A 19911-nucleotide genomic window follows, 5' to 3' on the forward strand; every position below is an offset into this window, starting at 1 on the left:
TAGTCACTATCATATATTTTATATATCTTACTAACAAAATGGTGGCATCAGGTGGGGATTTATGAAGGTGCTGATCTGTGCGCATAAGGGCCCATTTGCGTTTTCTCTGACATTTCTGGACAGACTAGATAAAGGCTCAAAATGGGGCAGAGTTGAGAATAGGGTGCATGTGTGTGTGAGAAAGAGACTGTTTGTTTGGAGCTCAGCTACCTCTGTGTACTCCCCAAACGTAGCGGCTGACATCATTGCAAACAATCAACCTGCTTACGGACAATTAGAGGACTGTACCCGGACCGGACGATGCGTTTTCTTGGCATCCATATTTGTAGCTGCAGCTTCCTAAAAGAAAAATAAAACCCCATTAATAATCACACCTGTTAAGTTTGAAATAAACATTCAATATTATTCCATTGAGGAGGAGGGGGGGGATACAGTGTCCCACACCCTCCTCTCCTTTAATTACTGTACGCAGTCCCACCGGTCAGACCATATGGTTGTTGTGGGCTAGCAGGTCAACAGCGCTGGTCAACTCTGAGCAGCGTGGGGGTTAAAGGAGTTTGGGGGCAGGGAGGGGAGTGTGTGGGAGGCCGTGTTGTCGGAGCAGTGAGTGTCATGAGCAGATAAGAACCATTTTAAAAAATAAAAACAGGCATGTGTTGATAGGAGCCAAAAAGTGCAAAACCATTCATGCCAAAGTATGTGTAAGAAATGCCAGGTTTTGGTTACTAAAACGTGAGCCCAAGATGAATAAATCATTGCAATATTTATCACACAGGTGTGTGCTGACTCCCATCCAAGAAGAGTTTGAATGTGATCGGTTGAGTCAGAGCAGTCACATCCTTATTATTGTGTCAGCGCCCCTGTGCAAACGTATTATCCTAGTTATTGATTTTTTTCCCCCTTCCAGTCTCAAAAACTAATTGAGTTTATACAGCTTGTAGGTCACAATAATGGGGAAAAGATCTGAAATGAATTACAACATCTTGGTCTAATCTTTTATCTCAAAACCCTGACAGACCCCATCTTTGTATTTCAATTCAGTTCTTGTATTGGAGTTTATTAGATTGTGTAAATCTTAAAATAAGGCTTCAACTGAGTGTTTTTCCTGACGGAGTTTTGGGCATGGTTTTATATAAAATGCCTAATACTAATCCTGGATGGACCCCAAGAGAGGCACAATATAATCCTGCAGCTGTCATAAATGAGAGACAGAATGCATTTACTGGATAAAATGAGTAGCGTTTGCCGAAGCCCAATATAAGCACTAAAGATGTTGCACGAGACGTCACGCGAGCCTCAGCCTTCCAACCAAGGGCATTCTTGTTTAAGTGACATTTCGAGGAATAAATCTATCAAACAATAAACAACACGAGTAATTTGATTGCACACAAGCCATTTGGTAAACACGAATTCATCCGAGGCCGTATAAAAATTAGACGAAATTTTAAACTTAAGTGATGAGTCACGTGACTTTTACCTGCTCGCTTTTGAAATTGATTCCAATGTTCCTCTAAAATGTCACGGAAGACACATTTTGTATTGTTTGGAATTTGGCAAACACGGAATATTAAATGCAATGCTGCTGGCTGGTGGTAATTACGCAAATGGCGACGGGTAAGTCAACGCTATGATACTGCCCTCTGCTGGTCAATTGTCAGACTGCGATCACAAACGTGACAGATTCTATTTATTCTGGCACAAATATCCCGCAAAATCACATTTTAAGCCGTTCAAATGACGCTTGCTTTCAATTCTTCTTTCACAGATAACCAATTGAAAACATCCGTCAAAAATAAGTGACTAAGTTTAAAATGGCAAAATACCTTATTTCTTGAAAAAACATACTTTCCACTCGTTTCCATCAAACAACTGTGTTCCACGTGGATATACGGACAAACTCAACACCTTTTTCCACACGTACTAATATCTTATGACATATCTTCTCCTATTGTGTTGTTACTTTACGGCATGTAAAAAAAAAAATTAGACAACAGTACACAAAATGTACATTAATCTTTAACAGTTCAAGATGGCTTGTATGATAGGTACAATCAATTCCGGTATGGAGTCACAAAACATGGAAGCAGTTTATCTTACTGTAAATTGAAAATGGATGATGACAATGGTTTAAGATGGATACCACCAGCATTAGGGATGCATAAAAGATTGTTTTATCATTGTTGAAATATGATCTACTGACTATACACGCAATTTAAAATTCTGAAATCTTAATCCGAATTAAATCTAAAGTGCTAGTACAGTATTTCTGAGGAGTTTGATAACAGCTCATGAAATGAGTTTAACAGATTTCAACAGCCACCACAAGAGGGGCAATTGAGGGACATCAGGATTATCACTAAAATACATGAACATCAATTTTAAAAAGTATGCCAGGAAGATGCTTACTACACAACATAAGGTGTGGACATGCTTTCGGCCCTGAACACATGGTGTAAAGTTCTAAAAGGTTCCAGGGGTACTGGCACATGAACTCTGGAAACGGTAATGTGTGTGACACAATAATACTGCTGTACTTTCAACAAATGAACCTCAGGGAAAAGATGGATATTCAATTGATTTAAACATTTCCATTTGGAGGGGGAGGGGGGGGGGGAATTATACTTAGAAGAAATCCGCTTCAGAGGGTTAGAATTTCATGTTCAAATATGGCCCCACAAGAGATGTTGAGCATGTTTTAATTTGATGTACCCTATTCACCACCTTTCATAAATTGCACAGTTTTGTATGAAGTTGATCATGTACCCAGCAGGGGGAGTGTTGTAGGTTTTGCTGAAGTCATTGTTCAAGATTTCCAATGTACAGTATTGAACAGATATTCACAATAGAAGCTTATGCAGTTTTTCTTTTTTTTTTTTTTAAACTTGTCCTGGGTTGGGTGGGACTTCTGTATTGCAAAACCATTGTGATGCCAGCTTCATGCCTGCTGTCCAAATGATCCGAGGAGACTTCACCACTTGCCCCTCTTGCTCCAGTCCTTGGGCGTGAAATGAAGACATTTTGGATCTATGCGTGTGTGTCTCTTCTGCATAGCTCTTTCATGTCCATCTACTATGTCTTCTGACAGAGTCAGGATGTACTGGCCCTTCATTAGAAGGAACATAAATATGAAAAATGAGTCATTTTTTAGTCTGGAAGGGGGGACAAAGTCTTGCATCATGCGACAGATAGAATACTGAGTGAGATCAAAGATTCACAAAAGGCCCATGTTATCAAATATTGTTTGATTTGAAATATTTGGGGGGTTACACCTTCACATTTTCAGAAAGCCAATATTAAATCATAGTGATTGCTTCTTAAGTTGTAAGAAGAATAAATCAGAAAATGTTTCCTGTGTGTTGTGAATCTAGAAACCTTTTACCTGGTACTTAGGGCAAATGGGATGCTCACTCACCTTATAATAGTTGATCAGGTTGAGGTACTGCAGTGTTGAAATGACATCTTCTTTCTTGACACTTGTGATCTCACTGATCTCACTGAGGGAAAATAAAAAACACAAAAAAGAGGCAGTTGTGAAACTGTCCTTGACAATCAAAATGTTGACCAAATTCCAACGCTCATATACTTGATGGTGATCTGTGGCCTCTCGCCATTATCCGGTTTAAGGTCCATGAGAATCTCTAGAATGGTCTGCGACCAGTAGGAGCGATAAGACAACAGCCCGAGGTCCGAGAGGGGTTTCTCCGGCGTGCCCGTCTTTCCTTCAACCTTGGACAATTCGTAACCTGTAGGCCAGATGATGAGGTAAGGTTTTGGAGAACGTGCCTAACAAGCTCAAAGTACACTCACTAAACTCGATGAGAAGCTTTCCGTAACCTCGCCGCTGGTAAGGAGGCAACGTCAAGATACAAGCCACATTATAATCCTCAGTTGACTCCTTCTCCTGGGGAGGGAGGGGGACAGCTTATTAGAAGCGTATCCAGGTAGTTACAAGCGGACCACACATGTACAGTACCTTTGAGAAGTATCCCACTATGTGGAAGCCTTTGGAGTCATACTCTGTCATTACATAGAAGAGGAAAGGGTCCGTGTCGTAGTACAGGGTTTTGTGGTCCAGGAAACACTTAGCAAGTAAACACAGGTTCTGGGAATAATTCTAAAAAAGAGACAGATGTATTGAATCAGCAATGTCAAAAACAGAAATAGGGTTGAAGGGCAGAACATTGAATGTGCAAACTAACTTTGTTTTTTCTGCCATCAATCTCAAAGAATGAGATAGTTCCTTTGCGGTAGATCTCGTTACCCGGAGGATGTCTGAGGTTACATTTTGTCAAATGTCTCTGGAGACACTTGAGACTTTTGAGATACTTGAGGCAGAATTCACAGAGGTAGAGAATGGGCAGCGACGTCAGTTCCTGCGGGTACGGGGAAAAGTACCACGGCTTCAGCCTGTGACGACCCAGTTCTATACACTCGATGTTTTTCATTCGGGTGACGATGTCGTCGTGGCTGCGGTCTGACACCAGACTGCCTGTCATGCGGGGTGCGGTCGGGATGCCATCAGAACTGTCCTGTGAATCCTAGGGACAAAAAAGATGATTTTTAGCATATCTGGTTTCAGGGAGATTTGGTCCCGAATATAAAAAGCTGACTCATCAAATGAAATATTGATGTTGGAATTTCTTTGAGCAACACGTAGAATCACAGTGGTTGTACATGTTACGGGGGACAGCATCATTTGGCAGCAACACACAAATTTCAAATGCAGGAAATCAAACAGACCTCTGGTGGTGGTAGAAAGACACTGGCACTTTGAGGCTTGTTATACTGCAAAACCTTTATCATCTAGCAGAGAGAGACACACACAAAAAAACGAGCTTTTGGAAACTAGAGGGGAATGTATTGATTTGTATTTTACACTTGCAACACTTTGGTTACTGGGTCGGATGGAGGTCAGTTTGTAAATCCAAAAGAATGTGTTATCAGGAGCGGGTCTGCATCCCTGATGAGGTGAGTGTGGATTGTTACTGGAATCTTCAGTGGACATGTTGGCATGAGGCTCGATTGAGGCAAGCTCTCAGGGTTTACCACCATATCATTTCATTTTGAAAATCTTGTTTTAGAGAATGATTACCATCAGAATGACCGTTAGTTTCATCATGAAAGTCAAAAACATAATTTAAACAAAGACCAACATTTTTTTTGGTAACAATGAGGAACTCGTTTTTCAAAGTTTTACTTAGTATTTTTCCACTGAATACTTATTATTTTCCCCTAATAACTTTTTGTGGAGGAATAGTTTTCAATTTTAGTCAAATATTCTAAAGAGTAGAGCAATTTTGAGCTACTCTACCTGCCTGTATACGGATATACATGGAGAAAAAATATTCATAGAGGCGCTAAGTGCGACCAAATTCTCAATCACTTATCATTTGAATCATTTAAGTACAACCTTCAATCACTATTATCTTAAGTCATTACTAAAAGCAGCATTTTTTGTTTTCACAGGATTTGTGTACAGCCTTGTACAGAGAAACAGTTTAAACAAAAAATAAAAATAAAAATAAAAATAAATAAACATTGGTCACCGTTTCACTAATACTTGCAAGGCATGCATAAAAAATAAATAAACAAGTGCATTTACGATAACACCTAGTTAAAGTTAAAGACAACCAATGTGTGTGCAAAATGTCAGTGAACTGCGAAAATGTAATCACAATCAAATTCCATACCTCGTCAGTGGGTCCACAATTAGCTTTCCGCTTCCTGCCGGGCTGAGAGGTGATGAGCCTTCGAGCGGTGCCATTCTTCAGAAATAACAAAGGTGTTATGCAAATTAAGTCTGTCATAAAAAGACTTTCACAAAATGTGGACTGATCATTACTGTCGTGAGGGAGGAAATCTGGTCATGGTCTTCTCGGGTCTTGAAGGTGTTCGTCTCCCTCGCGGCGGGGTATACAGCTGCCGGAGACGCCTCGGTTGAAGTTGGCAGGGAGGGCACCGGGGGGGCCGGTGGAACCTGTGGCACCAGGGGGACCGGCTCCACTTTCCTCTTCTGCGATGAACAAGAGTTGTTACCACAGTCGGCTTCATTCGTGATCTGCTGCGATGCGCGTTTGGGCAAACAGCCAGCGATTCAATGAGACCGTTGGCCCGTTTTAGGCGTACAACCTGCAGCTTACGTGAGCTGAGAATGAGTTGGACTCTCGGCCACAGCTTATTCAATCAGTAGTTTTGGTTATCTTTCGATTAAATGGAAATCGCACCTTATTTAAATCTGGTATTAAGAGCCGATAAAAACACGTCCCACCGGGTTAACATCAGGAATAAACAAGGGCTTTTGCCCTTTGGGTAATGGGTAAATTCAAGTTGTACCGGAGTGGGGAGAGTTTTGCCTCTGGAAGGAGCTGTGGCAGATTGTAGGTTGAGATCTAGACTCTTCCTCTGAATTGAACAGAAAGGAAGAGAAGCAGGTGGGGTTAACTGACATTCGTAAGGGCCGTGAGTTCATTACTCAGATGGAAAGTCCAACTGAGAGCTCTCTCTTCAAAAATAAAATTGGCTCTCCAAGGAGAAGGCCTAGTGAGATAGACATTTTATTCCTAAAATTGTAGTATTACAGGAACAGTCCATATTTCACGCCAAATAATTTAATTATACTTGAACATTAAATGCAATTTAACTGGACTGGTGAATTATTCGAGTACCACAAGAGGGAGCCTGCGTAACACCAATGGTATGTGTGCCACAGTTTTGAGACTCACTGAACTTAATGAATGATTCCCTTAAAATCTGAACATTGCTAAAAATATTGATGTGAAATATTTTCAGTTCTTTTTAGTAACAATTACTGTTCAATTCATGGAAATATATCTACTCACCACTTCTCGTTCCGGTGAACTTGGGCGAGAGCCTGGAAGACCATTCTTGGTTGGAGTTTTTGCTTCCTTTTTCGGGAACTGGAGTTTTTTCATGTCCAGCCTATCTGATGTGACCCACTCATCCAGACGTTTGTTGACTTTCAACAAACATTTGATACAATTTAGCCATCTTAGTGGTTTTAGACAACAACAAAGATGTAGCAAACTATACTCACAGTCAATGTAGTGAACATAATAGAGTTTTCTTCCAGAGACTTCCTTCACACTTAAAATCTCAGCCAATGCTAGACAATAAAAAAGAAATTCAATTAAAAAAACATTCAATCTAAAAAGGATGCATTTTTTTATTTTTGTTGGGGTGACATTCTGATAGACATTTTGTGGGGGGATACCACTGTTGTTATGCACATTGTTCAGTGTAAATTAATCCACTGACTGGATGGTACGAGTGTCAACAGGACAGTATTGCTGAAATTGATAGATATTAAAAATGTAAATATTATACTCTAGTTAAAAAAGTTAATACGAAATACCACCACAAACGTACAGACCAAACTACACATGATATCAACTTCTGTCAATTATAATATTCTAATCGTATGCAATTATCAATACTACCTAGCCAGGAGTCAGGTCTTCTTTTATTTATTTTTTTAAATAGAAAGGCTGTTAGAGTTGGCTGATTGAAACATAAGCTTGTTTATTATGTGCCGACTGTGTAGGGGTCATTACGGGTTTCTAACAACGGGCCGGGGTGTATTATAAACAACTGAGGTTCGCTAGTTAGCATTAGCTCGTTTAGCATTTAGAAAAACAAGCGAACAATGCTTACGCCACTCGTCTTCGTGTTCCTGGTTCTTACGGAGAACGGGAAGGCGGCAGCCCTCAACAATTTCAACCTGTCGGGAAAAATGGGTTTATTTACCTTTGGAAAGTGAGTGACGACTGAAAAATAACAGTACATCGCTAGGATACCTACCGATGATCCGCTGTCAGCCATTTTCGTCATCTTTGCGAGCTGCAGCGGGGTGTTGTGGGAAAATGCCGGCCTACGTCAAAGGTAACTAAACCAATCAGAAAATACTGCGACGGTATCTGCGGTAAGCGGAAGTCGGTAAACGAAAGAGGAAATGACATTCACGTGTCAAAAAGCGCCGAAATAAACTAATCAAATCAATAATTTATTTTATGGGACACATCACTCTTCCACCAATGTTTAACTCCCGTGAGTAAAACAACTGACAATTTGCAAGCAATGGCAAAGGTTATAAATGATCTTTATTATAAGCATTAGAACAGATTTTAGGATACAGACCAACAATGTTTTTGAATGAAAATAATCTAACAAGTAATGATACACAAATAATATCAGACAAAAATCGGTCCACACAAATTTGTACATAATGATAACCGTAGACAAATAAATCACCTTTGACAAGGAGTTTGGTAACTTCAATTCTAGCATGATAAAAAAATGTGTCAAGACTGACTTGAACATGCATTTATATGCTGCATCCCTTCAACTTGCATCGTCCCTGAATACCGCTGATATGATACATGATGTGACTCAATTGGTGGATCGAACCAAGTACTTAGGACAATTTTAACATTTTGTTTGTCGAGTCAGTTATTGTAGGAATTGTTTGGATTTTCAAAGATTGTAGAAATGTGTCGATGTATCCATATTTCGGGCATTTTCTGTGGTTAGTAAACAAATGAGGCACCATAACCTTTTTAAAAAATATATCCTGATAAATACATAATTTGAAATAGTAAAAGAAACATTATTTTTTTCATTTTTGTTTGTCTTCAACCACAGAGACAAACATTCCCACTCGGGTTAATGACTTCAACACCAGTGCTTTGTTCCTGTGTTAATTAACTTTTTTCTCTACCCAGCAGACAGTGTTTTTCTTTTTAATATCTTGCAGAGTCAGCAACCAGCTATGCTTTTTGATGTAATTTGAGGATGCTGAAAACACTATCTGTTGTGTTGGCAATAAATTGACTGCAATATTCCTTTCCTGCCACAATTTCCTGCACTTGAGAGGCAATTATCTTGACATGATCTGGCACAAAAGCAATACCTTCCCCGTGGCATTAACATCATTTAAAGTAGCATCGGCATTATATTCGAATTGTATCATTTCTGCTTTTACCATTGTAAAGCATCCATTAACATGCACATTAAAATGCCTTTTACTGAGCAGCCACCACAAAAATAAATATACATTTTCCTTAATGAGATGTGTCATTTAGAGTAGTTATTGCACACAATGCCATTGGCAATAAATTAAAGCTCTTAAATAAAGTTTATGTTATAAAACATACAAGAGACGATAGTTAGATGGGATGTTGGATTATCAAATGTTACAATGTTTTCTATTGCTATTACTAACACAACCAGGCCCCCGCTACTGTATATTTGACCAAATTTCCAGAAAGGGAGTTACAATTTTTATCATACCTTCTAAATGAACCACCATGTACAAAACAATGCACTTCACTTGCTATAGTCAGATTCAACAGTCAAAACCATCTTCTCCCTTCATACGTTTCAAGTGAAAATAACATGTATTATTGTTTTACAACTATGATTTTATCATAATAATACTGTAATTGTATATCATTGCCTCCTTTCATTGATTGTGTCTCACATGGTTATCTTTTCACTCCTTCATTTCTCATTCACAGCAGCAACCCATCTTGGGTTTATCTTATTTCTTAGGTTATGCTTTCCCCAAGATGCATACACTTGTCGATGGGGGTCATAATTTTATCATGAAATTTCAGGTCCTTCAGTGTGCAGGAAACATTCTGTTGTACTCTCCAAATAGCACTCGTTAAACTTTAAGCTATAAAAAATAAAATATAATACAAATAAATAAGATTTTAAAACATATACTGAAAAGTGCATTGTACTTGTATTTTTTTCACAGCATAACATATCCACTGTACAATTGTTGATTATATGCCTACATTATTTTATACATTATATTTAGGATTACTAAGTAGCATAGATTGAATAAGAAATATTTCATAGCAAGTCTACAGGAAAATAGTTGCATTGCCCTGAAACAAAGATGCATGTTTGTGTGTATGTATGTGTGTGCGTGCGTCCATGTGTGGCTGAGAAACAGACAAACAGACAGAGAGACGAACATGTACAGTGATATAAGTTGTATGCGCAAACATTCAGCATTGAAGCAGACAAAGCTTGTATCATTCTAGTTCAGAGGCACACAATCAGCCCAGCCAGCATTTCAAGTAACGAGCATTGTTTTGGAAAATGCACATCAGTCAGACATCAGCAATTCTGGATGATGGAGACAAGAAAAGATAATTCCATCATGGACGGAGGGGGAGGCCAAAGAATCACACAAGTACTTGGACGGATTGCTTCAGACAGAAGAGTAACAGCGATTAGACGGGCGTCTTTTTTTTTTTTTGTTATTCCCCCCCTCACCCACCCTTAGCTCAGCTACAGCACTTTTCTTAAGTGCAGCCAGTTGAGTTCTGATAGCCCTCTGTATCAGGATGGAAGCAGCAATCATGTCTGTTTTGTCCAAGGTTGTCTGCGTGCTTCCTGGATGCCTCCCTGATACAAATAAAGAGGTCTTATCCTGGCAGCAAATGAGTAAGACTCACTGATGACATCTTTACAAATCCTTCATCCTCAGTCTTATTCATGGTGCGCGCCATTAGGCCTGTGAAAATGATCCGTCGTGGGGTAGGAAAGTCAATCTGTGGCAGTTGGTATGTTACATTTGCATCCCTAAAAAGGAGACACTGAACTCAGGGAAAGTGGGAGCTGACAAAAGGTCCTGGCACTTGAAGTTTCCACTTTCCCTGCTCACAACAGGAATGTATTTTTCTTGAAATACGGGTGTTTCAATTAAACACCAATCATTTTATTTCCTGTGAATCTAGGATTTCTATCTAGGCATTGAGAGACAAAAAGTAATTGATGCGCCACTCTCCTTGGAAACAAGTACACATTCCAGATTCTTAGTTGAATTAAACATGCTTTCTGTTTCTTTTGCCATGGTTCATATGTATAGTGAAGATGAGCAGTCAGTCCTGTGATGACAATCATAGAAGCAATCCAAGTAGGACAACGAATGAGGGGACGGCGTGAGGAAACATCCATGTACAACAAGCAGTTTTATGGGTAACTGATATCAACGAGCCGATCCCCTCAACGCTCAGACTTGACTTTGTACCGCAGGACAAAGTAAGTGGCCAGTCTGAGAACGACGAAGAAAACCCCCAACACCATGAAGTCTACATAGAGCTTTGCATCCTCCACATTCAGCAGCTGCAGGACCTCCTCTGGCTTTTGAAATGTACACACAAGACCCGGACATTCAAGCTCAGTGCGGTTCATCCCATAGATGGAGAGTATCACTCCCTCAAAGCCATATCTGGAAGTGGCAAAACATCATGAGCACAGGTGGCTTTGACATAATAAAAAAAATCAGAACATACCTGACATAAGATACATAGGAGCTCCACTGCAGGTACTTGGGAATGGTGTCAAAATTTACAAAGAAGCCAGAAAACAGAAGCACAGGTATGGCTGTGACTGGACCGACAAATGTTGCTACCTATGGAGAAAATGACATAGCATTTGCTGAGAGGAAAACAAATCTCCTTCTAAGTAAGTGGTCTGCAATTGGCAGTCATGTAAAAGGGGTTTGGAAGCTCCGACTGTAAACGAACAAGGAACAGACCCTTACCTGCAGAGAGGTGGATGCAGCGCCAATAAGTAGTCCCAGCGACTGGGCTACCAGGGCTGTGGATGTGGACAAGGCCACGAAGAGCAGGTAGCGACCAGCCTCTGCTGGCTGCTCAGTCATCCAGTACACAATACTGCAGTACATGATTGGACAAATCACCTGCGAAGGAGAAAAATTATGCATTGTTATTCTTGTGGTCCCTACCTACTATCGGCACAAAATGATCCAATACTGTTACCACAATACAAATTGGAAGTTACCGTATTTTCCGGACTATAAGGCGCACCGGACTATAAGGCGCACCTTCAATGAATGGCCCATTTTAAAACTTTGTCCTTATATAAGGCGCACTGGACTATAAGGCGCACCCTTACTGCATCATGTCAGATTTTCAATCCAAATCAAATCATTCTCCATTTTATCTTTTTTATTTCAACTTCAGACGCAACAAATTACTTTATAATCACAAAATAATGATCCATAGTCTTTTTGATTCATGATTCATAGTCTTCAGCGGGCCACTTATGATTGATTTCATGACACAATGCTTCGGGCCAGTTTAAATTTAGGAATTTGGTCCATATATAAGGCGCACTGGATTATAAGGCGCACTGTTGGCTTTTGAGAACATTTTAGGTTTTTAGGTGCGCCTTATAGTCCAGAAAATACGGTACTATGAAAACCATTTGTTTGTTTGTCTGACATCTTATTCCGGACAGTTCAAAGTAACCATTGAGTGCCAAATCTATGAAACGTTACCTGGAATGGTACATCCGCCATTGTTTTTGCCAAATAGTAAGCCTTCAGGCTATACCAGTAGTTGAGGTGTTCCCTTATAAAAACAGGCATTTCCAGAGGAACTGTGGAAGCAAAACATCAATAAGTGACTTGGAATAAAGCAGCAAGTCAATTATTCCAGGCCATCTTACAGGTTAGAACGGTGGGCATGAGGGCAGCAAACATGAGAAAGAGCATCGAGAAGAAGAGGAAACCCGTGTTGTTGAAGACTTTACTGGCGTCGTTTCCAATATTGAGATAAAGTAGACCGATCAGCACGCCGATACACAGATGGGACATCACTCTGAGGTGGGTCAGCACCTAAAAAAACATCCAGAGTGCACCTGCATGTCAATATATGTACTCTCGGTATTAAGTTTGTTTGTTCTTCAGCCAAAAGCTCATTGAGTGAAAGTCTTACATTGTCACATCATTGAACTCAAAACAAGTTTTACCGTGTCCCGGCATATTGTAATGAAGGTTCTTTTGAAGAGGATGCAGAACTGCGTGAAAGTACTGGTGGCAAAGCTACGTTTCTCAAGGGTCCCCGTGTCCTGTGAAGAGATAAACGTACAAACATCAGGAAAATAAAATAATCGATTTCCCCACAAATAAAGCAGCTTCCACTCATGCAGTTACCAGATAATTAGAAAGGAAACAATACTTGTGTTTATAGTCAGCACTATTGGCTAATGTATTATATACGAACACTCATTAGTCATATGCATGGGAGACCAAAACAGGCATTTAGGAGCTCACGTTGCATATTTTGTGTATATTTGTAAAATTAATTGGTTAATAAACACTCCTAAATCCCATCTGATTAAAATGCTCTCCCTATTATTGGAAGTCAATTTTGTGTACTCTTCTCATAGTTTCCATTGTGTGGTGTGCATATCAGAACCCCTTACACTGTAGCACTGAGAGGGACAGGATGAGTCACTCTGGTCTCTTGAGTTCTTCTTGCCCTCCTCGGAGCACAGTCCACCCTGAACCGCTTCAAACAGCACCGGGTTCAAGTCTCCGTACTCTCCTGATGCCACCTCGATGACTGGCGGGGGAGAAGACGAGCACCTTAGAGAAGGCTTCGAAGATGCCCTCGCGTCAAGTAGTAAACAAGGAGACTTTGAACTCACTAAAATCTGCAGGATTGTGATATGTTGGACAGTGGAGGCCCAGGTTCTTCAGATAAGGGATGAGGTAAGGGACTGTACCCTTGTAGATGCATTGACCTTGACTGAGAATGTACAACTAGAAGAAAAGATACAACGGCGCTTTCATACATTGGTAACTGAATTATACTCACGGGCATTAGTTCCAAAGTAGTAATTGAATCAAAAATAGAACATCATAGGACAAAATTGAGCTGTATATGTTAAGAAATGAATAAAACAGATAAAACAAGACGCCCGGGGAATAACTCTCCTGCTCTCTTATCTTGGCAGAAAGGAAACAATGCAAGCATTCAGGTTACCTTATCAAACATCTCAAAGAGCTTTGCACTGGGCTGATGAATGGTACAGATGATTGTTCGCCCTCCCTGAGCCAGAGACTTCATGAGGGAAACCACCTGGAAGCATGACGCGCTGTCCAGTCCACTAGATGTGACACCAAAAAAAAGTGCAGGCTTGAATCCGGAATTGCGCAGAGATGATGCAGACGAGAAGAGACATGATGTTGTACCTGGTGGGCTCATCAAAGAACATGACAGGAGGGTTGTTGACTAGCTCGAGGGCAATGGCCAGTCTTTTGCATTGACCGCCCGAAAGAGAGTTGGTTCGCGTTTGAGCACAGTCCAGAAGGCCCAGAGCTGTCAGAATCTCATGGACCTGAAACACAAGCAACATGCTCCTAGCCGTCCACCCAACTAACCATCAACATATGTACTCAGACTTACCAGTTCCTTTTTGACCTGCATGCTCTCATTGAGTTTCAGATTGGCAGAGACCTACAGGAAAGAGAAACCAGATCCATCCATCTTCTCTAGCGCTCATACACTGATCATAAGGTATCAAAATAAAAACTAGCAGAGGTCACCTCACCATCATGGCCTCCCTGGTCGTAAGGTGTGGCAGTAGCATATCATCCTGCATGATGTAGCAGGACATCTTCCGGAAGGTCCGCAAGTCCCTCGGGCGGCCATTCACCAGGATTTGGCCCTTCATGCCTGTCTCCCTGCATCCAAACACAAACTATGAGTACTACCAGACAGCGCAAATGTAACACTTGATGTCTCACCTGTAACCTGCCAGGATATTCATGAGGGTGGACTTCCCAGCTCCGGAGGGTCCCATGATACCAATCAGCTCTCTGCTGTTAAACCTTCCAGACAGACACTTGAGGAGGGCCTTGTAACCTAATGGAGAGAAAAACAACCACTTCATATTTCTGCATCTCGTCACAGTGCTGTTCAAAGAAATGGTCACCAAAACACTTTCAATTATTCAAACGTGAATGGATACTCTTTACAATTAAACTTGCTTGTAACTGTCAACATGGAAATGTGTGTAATGTGTTTTTAGATAGAAATTTGCATAATGTGTGTTTTTACATAGTTACGACACGCCACAGGCAGTGAAGCAATCCCACACTGTAATTCAATTCAACCTCTTTCGTTTCATCCTTACAAAGATGCAGGCCACGAACAAGCAAAAGCCAAAGACTGTTTTCATTGCAGCATTTTTAATGGCTATGCGGAATAATGACACAAAGGACATTACGTAATAAATGACTTAAAAAAATGTCCTAAACTCTGAAATGAAGCCATAATGGAAAGTTAGAAAGGTTCACTTGATCCCTGTTGTGAGGGAAAAACATTTCTCCGTTTCGATGTGCTGCATACTGATGATCCAGACTTCTGCTGAAGCTCGTGCATAATAATGCTTTTATCTGTGTGACACTGCAGGGACGGACATCTTTATCACCATATCTCACTCAGCCATATGGCAGCAAGAGCGGCTCAATGTCCGCTACTGACACACATACGCATATAAGAAACATTCAAAGTCAAATATAGTTGCACACGATTTGATATAAACCTGTTATTATAGTTTGTGGCGCAGAATTGCACTGCATCATACGTACAGTGCAGTGTTTTGAATATTTTATCCCTTCTCAAATCAAGCAATTAGTAGATGATAATGGCAGCTCACATACAACAAGTACATCACGTAAGCCTGATTTCAGTTTTCTTAGAGGAGCATGACTCTTTGGCTGACTCGTGAGATAACATTTATATTCCATGCCATTATTCCCAGCAGGGCAAAAGCACTGCTTTATCATTATCCGATATTTTCTTAGCAAATTGAAAGGGAGAATGAAATTTGAATTATGCAGCATTAATCAAGCGAGTTGTCTAGCCCCAGAAAAACGGCGGAAGATGCTGTCTAAGATGCATGTAAATCAAAGTAGTCCTCAAAAGGTCATTCTTTTCAAACTCAGAGTGATTCACTTCCTGATCTACCACTTCCACAACTGAAGGCATGTTTCGCCTATTTCCTCCCCCATGGTCAAAGCATTGATGGTCATTATTGGCATGTAAGCAAGTTGTATCAACTTAAAAAAGAACAAATGACTTTCCTTGCCAAGCATGGCAGCCTGGCAGCAGCACTTCAGCTCTTTTACTGCCCCACCAATAAAGGAGAGAACACAAGATTAATCCACAGAGCGGGATGATCATCATCCATAGCGCTTTCTGTGTACGGCCCATTTGCCACAGTCATCTCTAGAATAACTCATAAGCGGTGTCACCGAGATAAAGACTCATGGCGTTTATGGCTTCTGACATCACGGGCCTTTTGTGCTTCTGTGCAGCAATTGGAGCCTAGCTCTGAAAGACTTTGCTTAATTAGGAATAACAGGCACTTCCTGTTCACACATCCTCCGTATGATGAGCCGAGGAGCCCGTAGGGGCAACGCAAGCGAGTGCACAAAATGCAGAGCCGTTTTGATGAGCCAAGGAAAAACAGTATTGACGTCTGCTCAATATTTCCTGTCTGATCTGCTCTGCTTTAGCAAGACCACCCCATCATAAATACTCTACATGGGACAACACACTTACAATTACAGCCACTGCCTGAAATGAATAATGTCTGGCCCCTCTTAAGCATACATGAACGCACCCGCCTTGTTAAACCCACAGAGGACGTAACAAGTTCAGAAAGGGTAGATTAGTCGGTAAGTCACGCTGACCTAACGTTGGACATCCTTTCATCATTAATAAGGGCCGGTGTGTTTCAATGCTGTTCATATTTCATGAGCGGATCAATCATGTCTGACTCACTGACAACGCAGGAAAAAGAGATGCAAACAGTGTGACGATCTGTGAGCGTCAATTATTTACTATGGCTGAACTTTGCTGAGCACTGCAAAGGCATACGTGTGTGTGTGTGTGCGTGTGTGTATGTGTGCATGTGTAAGAGAGAGACTACACAGCTAGGCAATAAATAACGAAGAAAAAAAATCTTCCAATTGTGACAGTTCCTTAAAAGCCTCGCTGCGAATGTGTGCACCGAAGCTTCTGACCACCGTCCATCATTTTTACTAGGGGTGCAGTACTGTACCTCTCCTCCTCCACCAGGGACCCTCACGGATGGTGTACGACAACTCATTAAATTCCAAGTCCACAGCAGAGCGACGTGGGAGGTGGGAGAATCGCTGGGCCTCAGTGATGTGATTCTCCACTTTCTTCAGGTGCGTGAGCAGGGCCTCCGGGGGTGCCCCGCTGTGGAGTTTGGTCTCCTCCATGGGGATACTGACGGAAACCTGCTCCGTCTTTTCAGCCATGCTGAAAAAGACACACAGATAAATGACCCATTTGAGTTAATAAAGTCAAATTTCTACACTGACATCTCACGAGACAAAGAATAGATTTTAAAATCTTGCTCGGCTCTGAATGGATAATAAAGATAATAATGTGGCTGTTGAGTGCAGTGATATGGATGGTTGAAGTATTATATTGCGCGGTCACAAAAAGTAGACCCTTGGGTGCTGATGTACCCTTGACAGTTGACTTACATAGCTTCAGAGTTATCTTTTTGTCCCTGGAAAAGATTGTAGTGGAGTCGACCGGTGCTGTCGAATGATAAGACACGTTAATTGAGGGATGAAAATATGTCTGCACTGCTCTATTTCTGGCATTGCAATTGGAAGGGTGTTTCTAATTTCACTCTTTTGCTTCTTACATAAGATAAAAGTCCAGAAACATCACAGTATGCTGCTGTGTAATTATGGAATTAATAATAAAATAATATTTTTAAAAATGGGCCTGGTTTTATTCATAATACCAGGTCTTGTTTTCTAGCTGTCTAGTATACTGGAATCCTTTGGCAGATCTGTTAAATGAACATTCGCAAAAATGAGTCACCTTGTCAAATGATGCGATTCCTGACAATTACCTTAACTCGCTGCTTGAAGGCATGATTGCGAAGGTTAAAAGCTGATGTCTGGTTTCAGTTTTGCTCATTTAAACGGCCATCTGTAAAATCTGGCAATACATATGCTGGAAAACATTTGAACTCAAAACATTCTGTCTTCAGATATCTTTGGAGCCTTTCCCAGCATAGCATATATTTAATATGACCCATCCCTGTGTCATGATAGTCCACCTTAATGTGTTGCTCAAGCAGAAAGGTGTGGTGTTTAAATCTTTTCCAGAATTGCACGTCATCGGCCAAACCTGTGTGTTCATATGATCAGTGTGTGAAAAACATGCACTGCAGTCTTGTGCAATAAAATATGCTCACATAAAGAACCTTGACCATGGCTCTTCTATTGATCACCATGCCATTAGTGAATTCCCATTACCAGGCTACATATAGGCCCTGTAAAACTGACTTTAATGGCCTCTTGCTCAGATGAAGGCCTGCCTGTTGTGTCATCCTGTGTGGCGCCCACAGCTGAGACACATGCAAGTCTACTATGTATATGTAAGGATGAAATATGCTTATTATTCATTATCCATCCATTTTTTTGCACTGTTTATCTGTGAGCTGGAGCCCATCCCAGCTGACTTAGGGACAGAGGCGGAGCACACCCTGATTGGTTGCCAGCCAAATTTAGGGCAAACCATTCACACTCACATTCAAAACTATTTGGAGTTTGAATTATTTTAAGCATGGTTTTAGAATGTAGGGGAAAGCCAGAGTACCACCAAGAATGGGGAGAACTTGCAAATTCAGATAGGCCTGTGCCTGGATTCGAACACCAGTTTAACTGTGAGGCGGATGTGCTAACCACTAGGGCACCGTGCTGCCGCTTGTTATTTAATGATTAGCTGTTCTGCGTGGATAAATAAAAGCAGCTATAAACTGCAATCTGACAAGAATGAAAATGCCCTATAGCTGAAAATCCATTGTGACATACTAATCATGAATGTTTCATGAATGTTTACATGACGGTCACATCAGTAAAAGGTAGACATTCCTTTACATTGCTGTATTATGCACTTACTTAGTGTTGTGTGTTGAAACGAGCAAGTGAGACGCCTGTTTTCGCTCCCTGGGTGGGATAGCAACAGTCCACAGGAGATCCCTTCGGGAAAAAAACAACACAATCCCAGCACATCAGAAGCGCCAACAAATACTCCCAGCCGGCGCGTTGATGGAGAGTCCAGGGCAAAAACAATCCAGTTGGTTTGCAAAAATAGCACGGCTGTTTCTCGTCAAAAGATCTCCCGGGGTGCGGCAGCCGCTCATGGTGTCATCATCATCCCGCATGCTCTGCACAGGCAACTCCCGAGATTAAAATCATGTCCGGCGTCAAACTACAGCCGTACCCCACTGAGATAACCTTTATCTTTTATCTTATCCATCCACTGTGAGCCTGCATCCCAAATTTCGTTTGATGTTGATGGAGGAGGATGAGAGGATGGTTGAAAAACCTCCACTTGGCTTCTCGGACGGAACTAAAGTGCTGCAACAGTAGCTCGACGTGCGGACGTCGGACGGTCAGTCGGTCGGTGATCTCGTATGAGTGGGGTGCGCACGCCGGTCTGGGAGGTTGCAGGGCGTTGCTGATGGAGAAGGAAAAAGGAGAAGAATAAAACGCAAAAATAATTGGTCAGTTTTCTGCTTATCCCATCCAGCATGTGTGCATTCACTGCATGCACACTTACGCGTAGACTAACAATTACATCATTCAAGGTAAGATCCTGAATTTAAAAAAAAAAAACATTCACAAGCACGACGACTTCATTCCCCTAATCAAAATGTTAATTACGTTTGAATATAAAAGCAAACAGTGAGGGTAAACAGTGGAGAGGATTTGCGTGCTCCACTGTCTCTTTAACGCCCGCACCTGCGCAGCTGCCCGGTGCTGATGCTGCAGTGGCCGGGTTATTTTCGGTAAATCAGCCGGGGTTACTCGCGTTCAAGTGGGCCCAACATGTCTTACATCACCCCAAGGGAGGCCATCAATTCCGTTTTGAGCCAATCACACCTGACTCTTTTTCAGAGCCGTTTAACAGGAGCCCTTCATATCCATCTCATGTGAGCAATTTAATTTAACAAGTGTCAAACTCAAGGCCCAAGGGCCACATCACTTCATGTGGCCCGCTA

The 19911-nt window shown here is 41.3% G+C and overlaps 2 protein-coding genes across 5 annotated transcripts; both read right to left on the bottom strand.

Moving 5' to 3' along the window:
- Positions 1-1670: 1670 nt before the first annotated feature.
- LOC119133736 (histone acetyltransferase KAT5) lies at positions 1671-7893 on the bottom strand. 3 transcript variants are annotated; one of them, XM_037269856.1, is made up of 14 exons: positions 7819-7893; positions 7672-7738; positions 7055-7123; positions 6840-6976; positions 6334-6402; positions 5843-6013; positions 5691-5765; positions 4741-4803; positions 4200-4538; positions 3974-4114; positions 3808-3901; positions 3584-3743; positions 3413-3494; positions 1671-3103 (listed from the first exon to the last, which is right to left on the bottom strand). In XM_037269856.1, the coding sequence occupies exons 1-14, from the start codon at positions 7846-7848 to the stop codon at positions 2969-2971; spliced, it is 1632 nt and encodes a 543-aa protein (XP_037125751.1). In that variant the 5' UTR covers positions 7849-7893; the 3' UTR covers positions 1671-2968. The 3 variants fall into 3 exon arrangements, with proteins under 3 accessions (XP_037125751.1, XP_037125750.1, XP_037125752.1); XM_037269855.1 differs by having other exon boundaries at positions 5843-6061; XM_037269857.1 differs by lacking the exon at positions 6334-6402.
- A 206-nt stretch (positions 7894-8099) lies between these two features.
- abcg4a (ATP-binding cassette, sub-family G (WHITE), member 4a) lies at positions 8100-19652 on the bottom strand. 2 transcript variants are annotated; one of them, XM_037269471.1, is made up of 15 exons: positions 18806-19651; positions 16918-17141; positions 14594-14711; positions 14398-14530; positions 14253-14303; positions 14039-14184; positions 13830-13953; positions 13492-13606; positions 13267-13406; positions 12811-12909; positions 12508-12676; positions 12338-12438; positions 11579-11737; positions 11328-11446; positions 8100-11263 (listed from the first exon to the last, which is right to left on the bottom strand). In XM_037269471.1, the coding sequence occupies exons 2-15, from the start codon at positions 17138-17140 to the stop codon at positions 11038-11040; spliced, it is 1923 nt and encodes a 640-aa protein (XP_037125366.1). In that variant the 5' UTR covers position 17141; positions 18806-19651; the 3' UTR covers positions 8100-11037. The 2 variants fall into 2 exon arrangements, with proteins under 2 accessions (XP_037125366.1, XP_037125367.1); XM_037269472.1 differs by lacking the exon at positions 8100-11263 and having other exon boundaries at positions 11418-11508; positions 11573-11737; positions 18806-19652.
- Between the last annotated feature and the right edge of the window lie 259 nt (positions 19653-19911).

The sequence above is a fragment of the Syngnathus acus genome, chromosome 14 (genome assembly GCF_901709675.1).
Source record: "Syngnathus acus chromosome 14, fSynAcu1.2, whole genome shotgun sequence".
Lineage (NCBI taxonomy): Eukaryota > Metazoa > Chordata > Actinopteri > Syngnathiformes > Syngnathidae > Syngnathus > Syngnathus acus.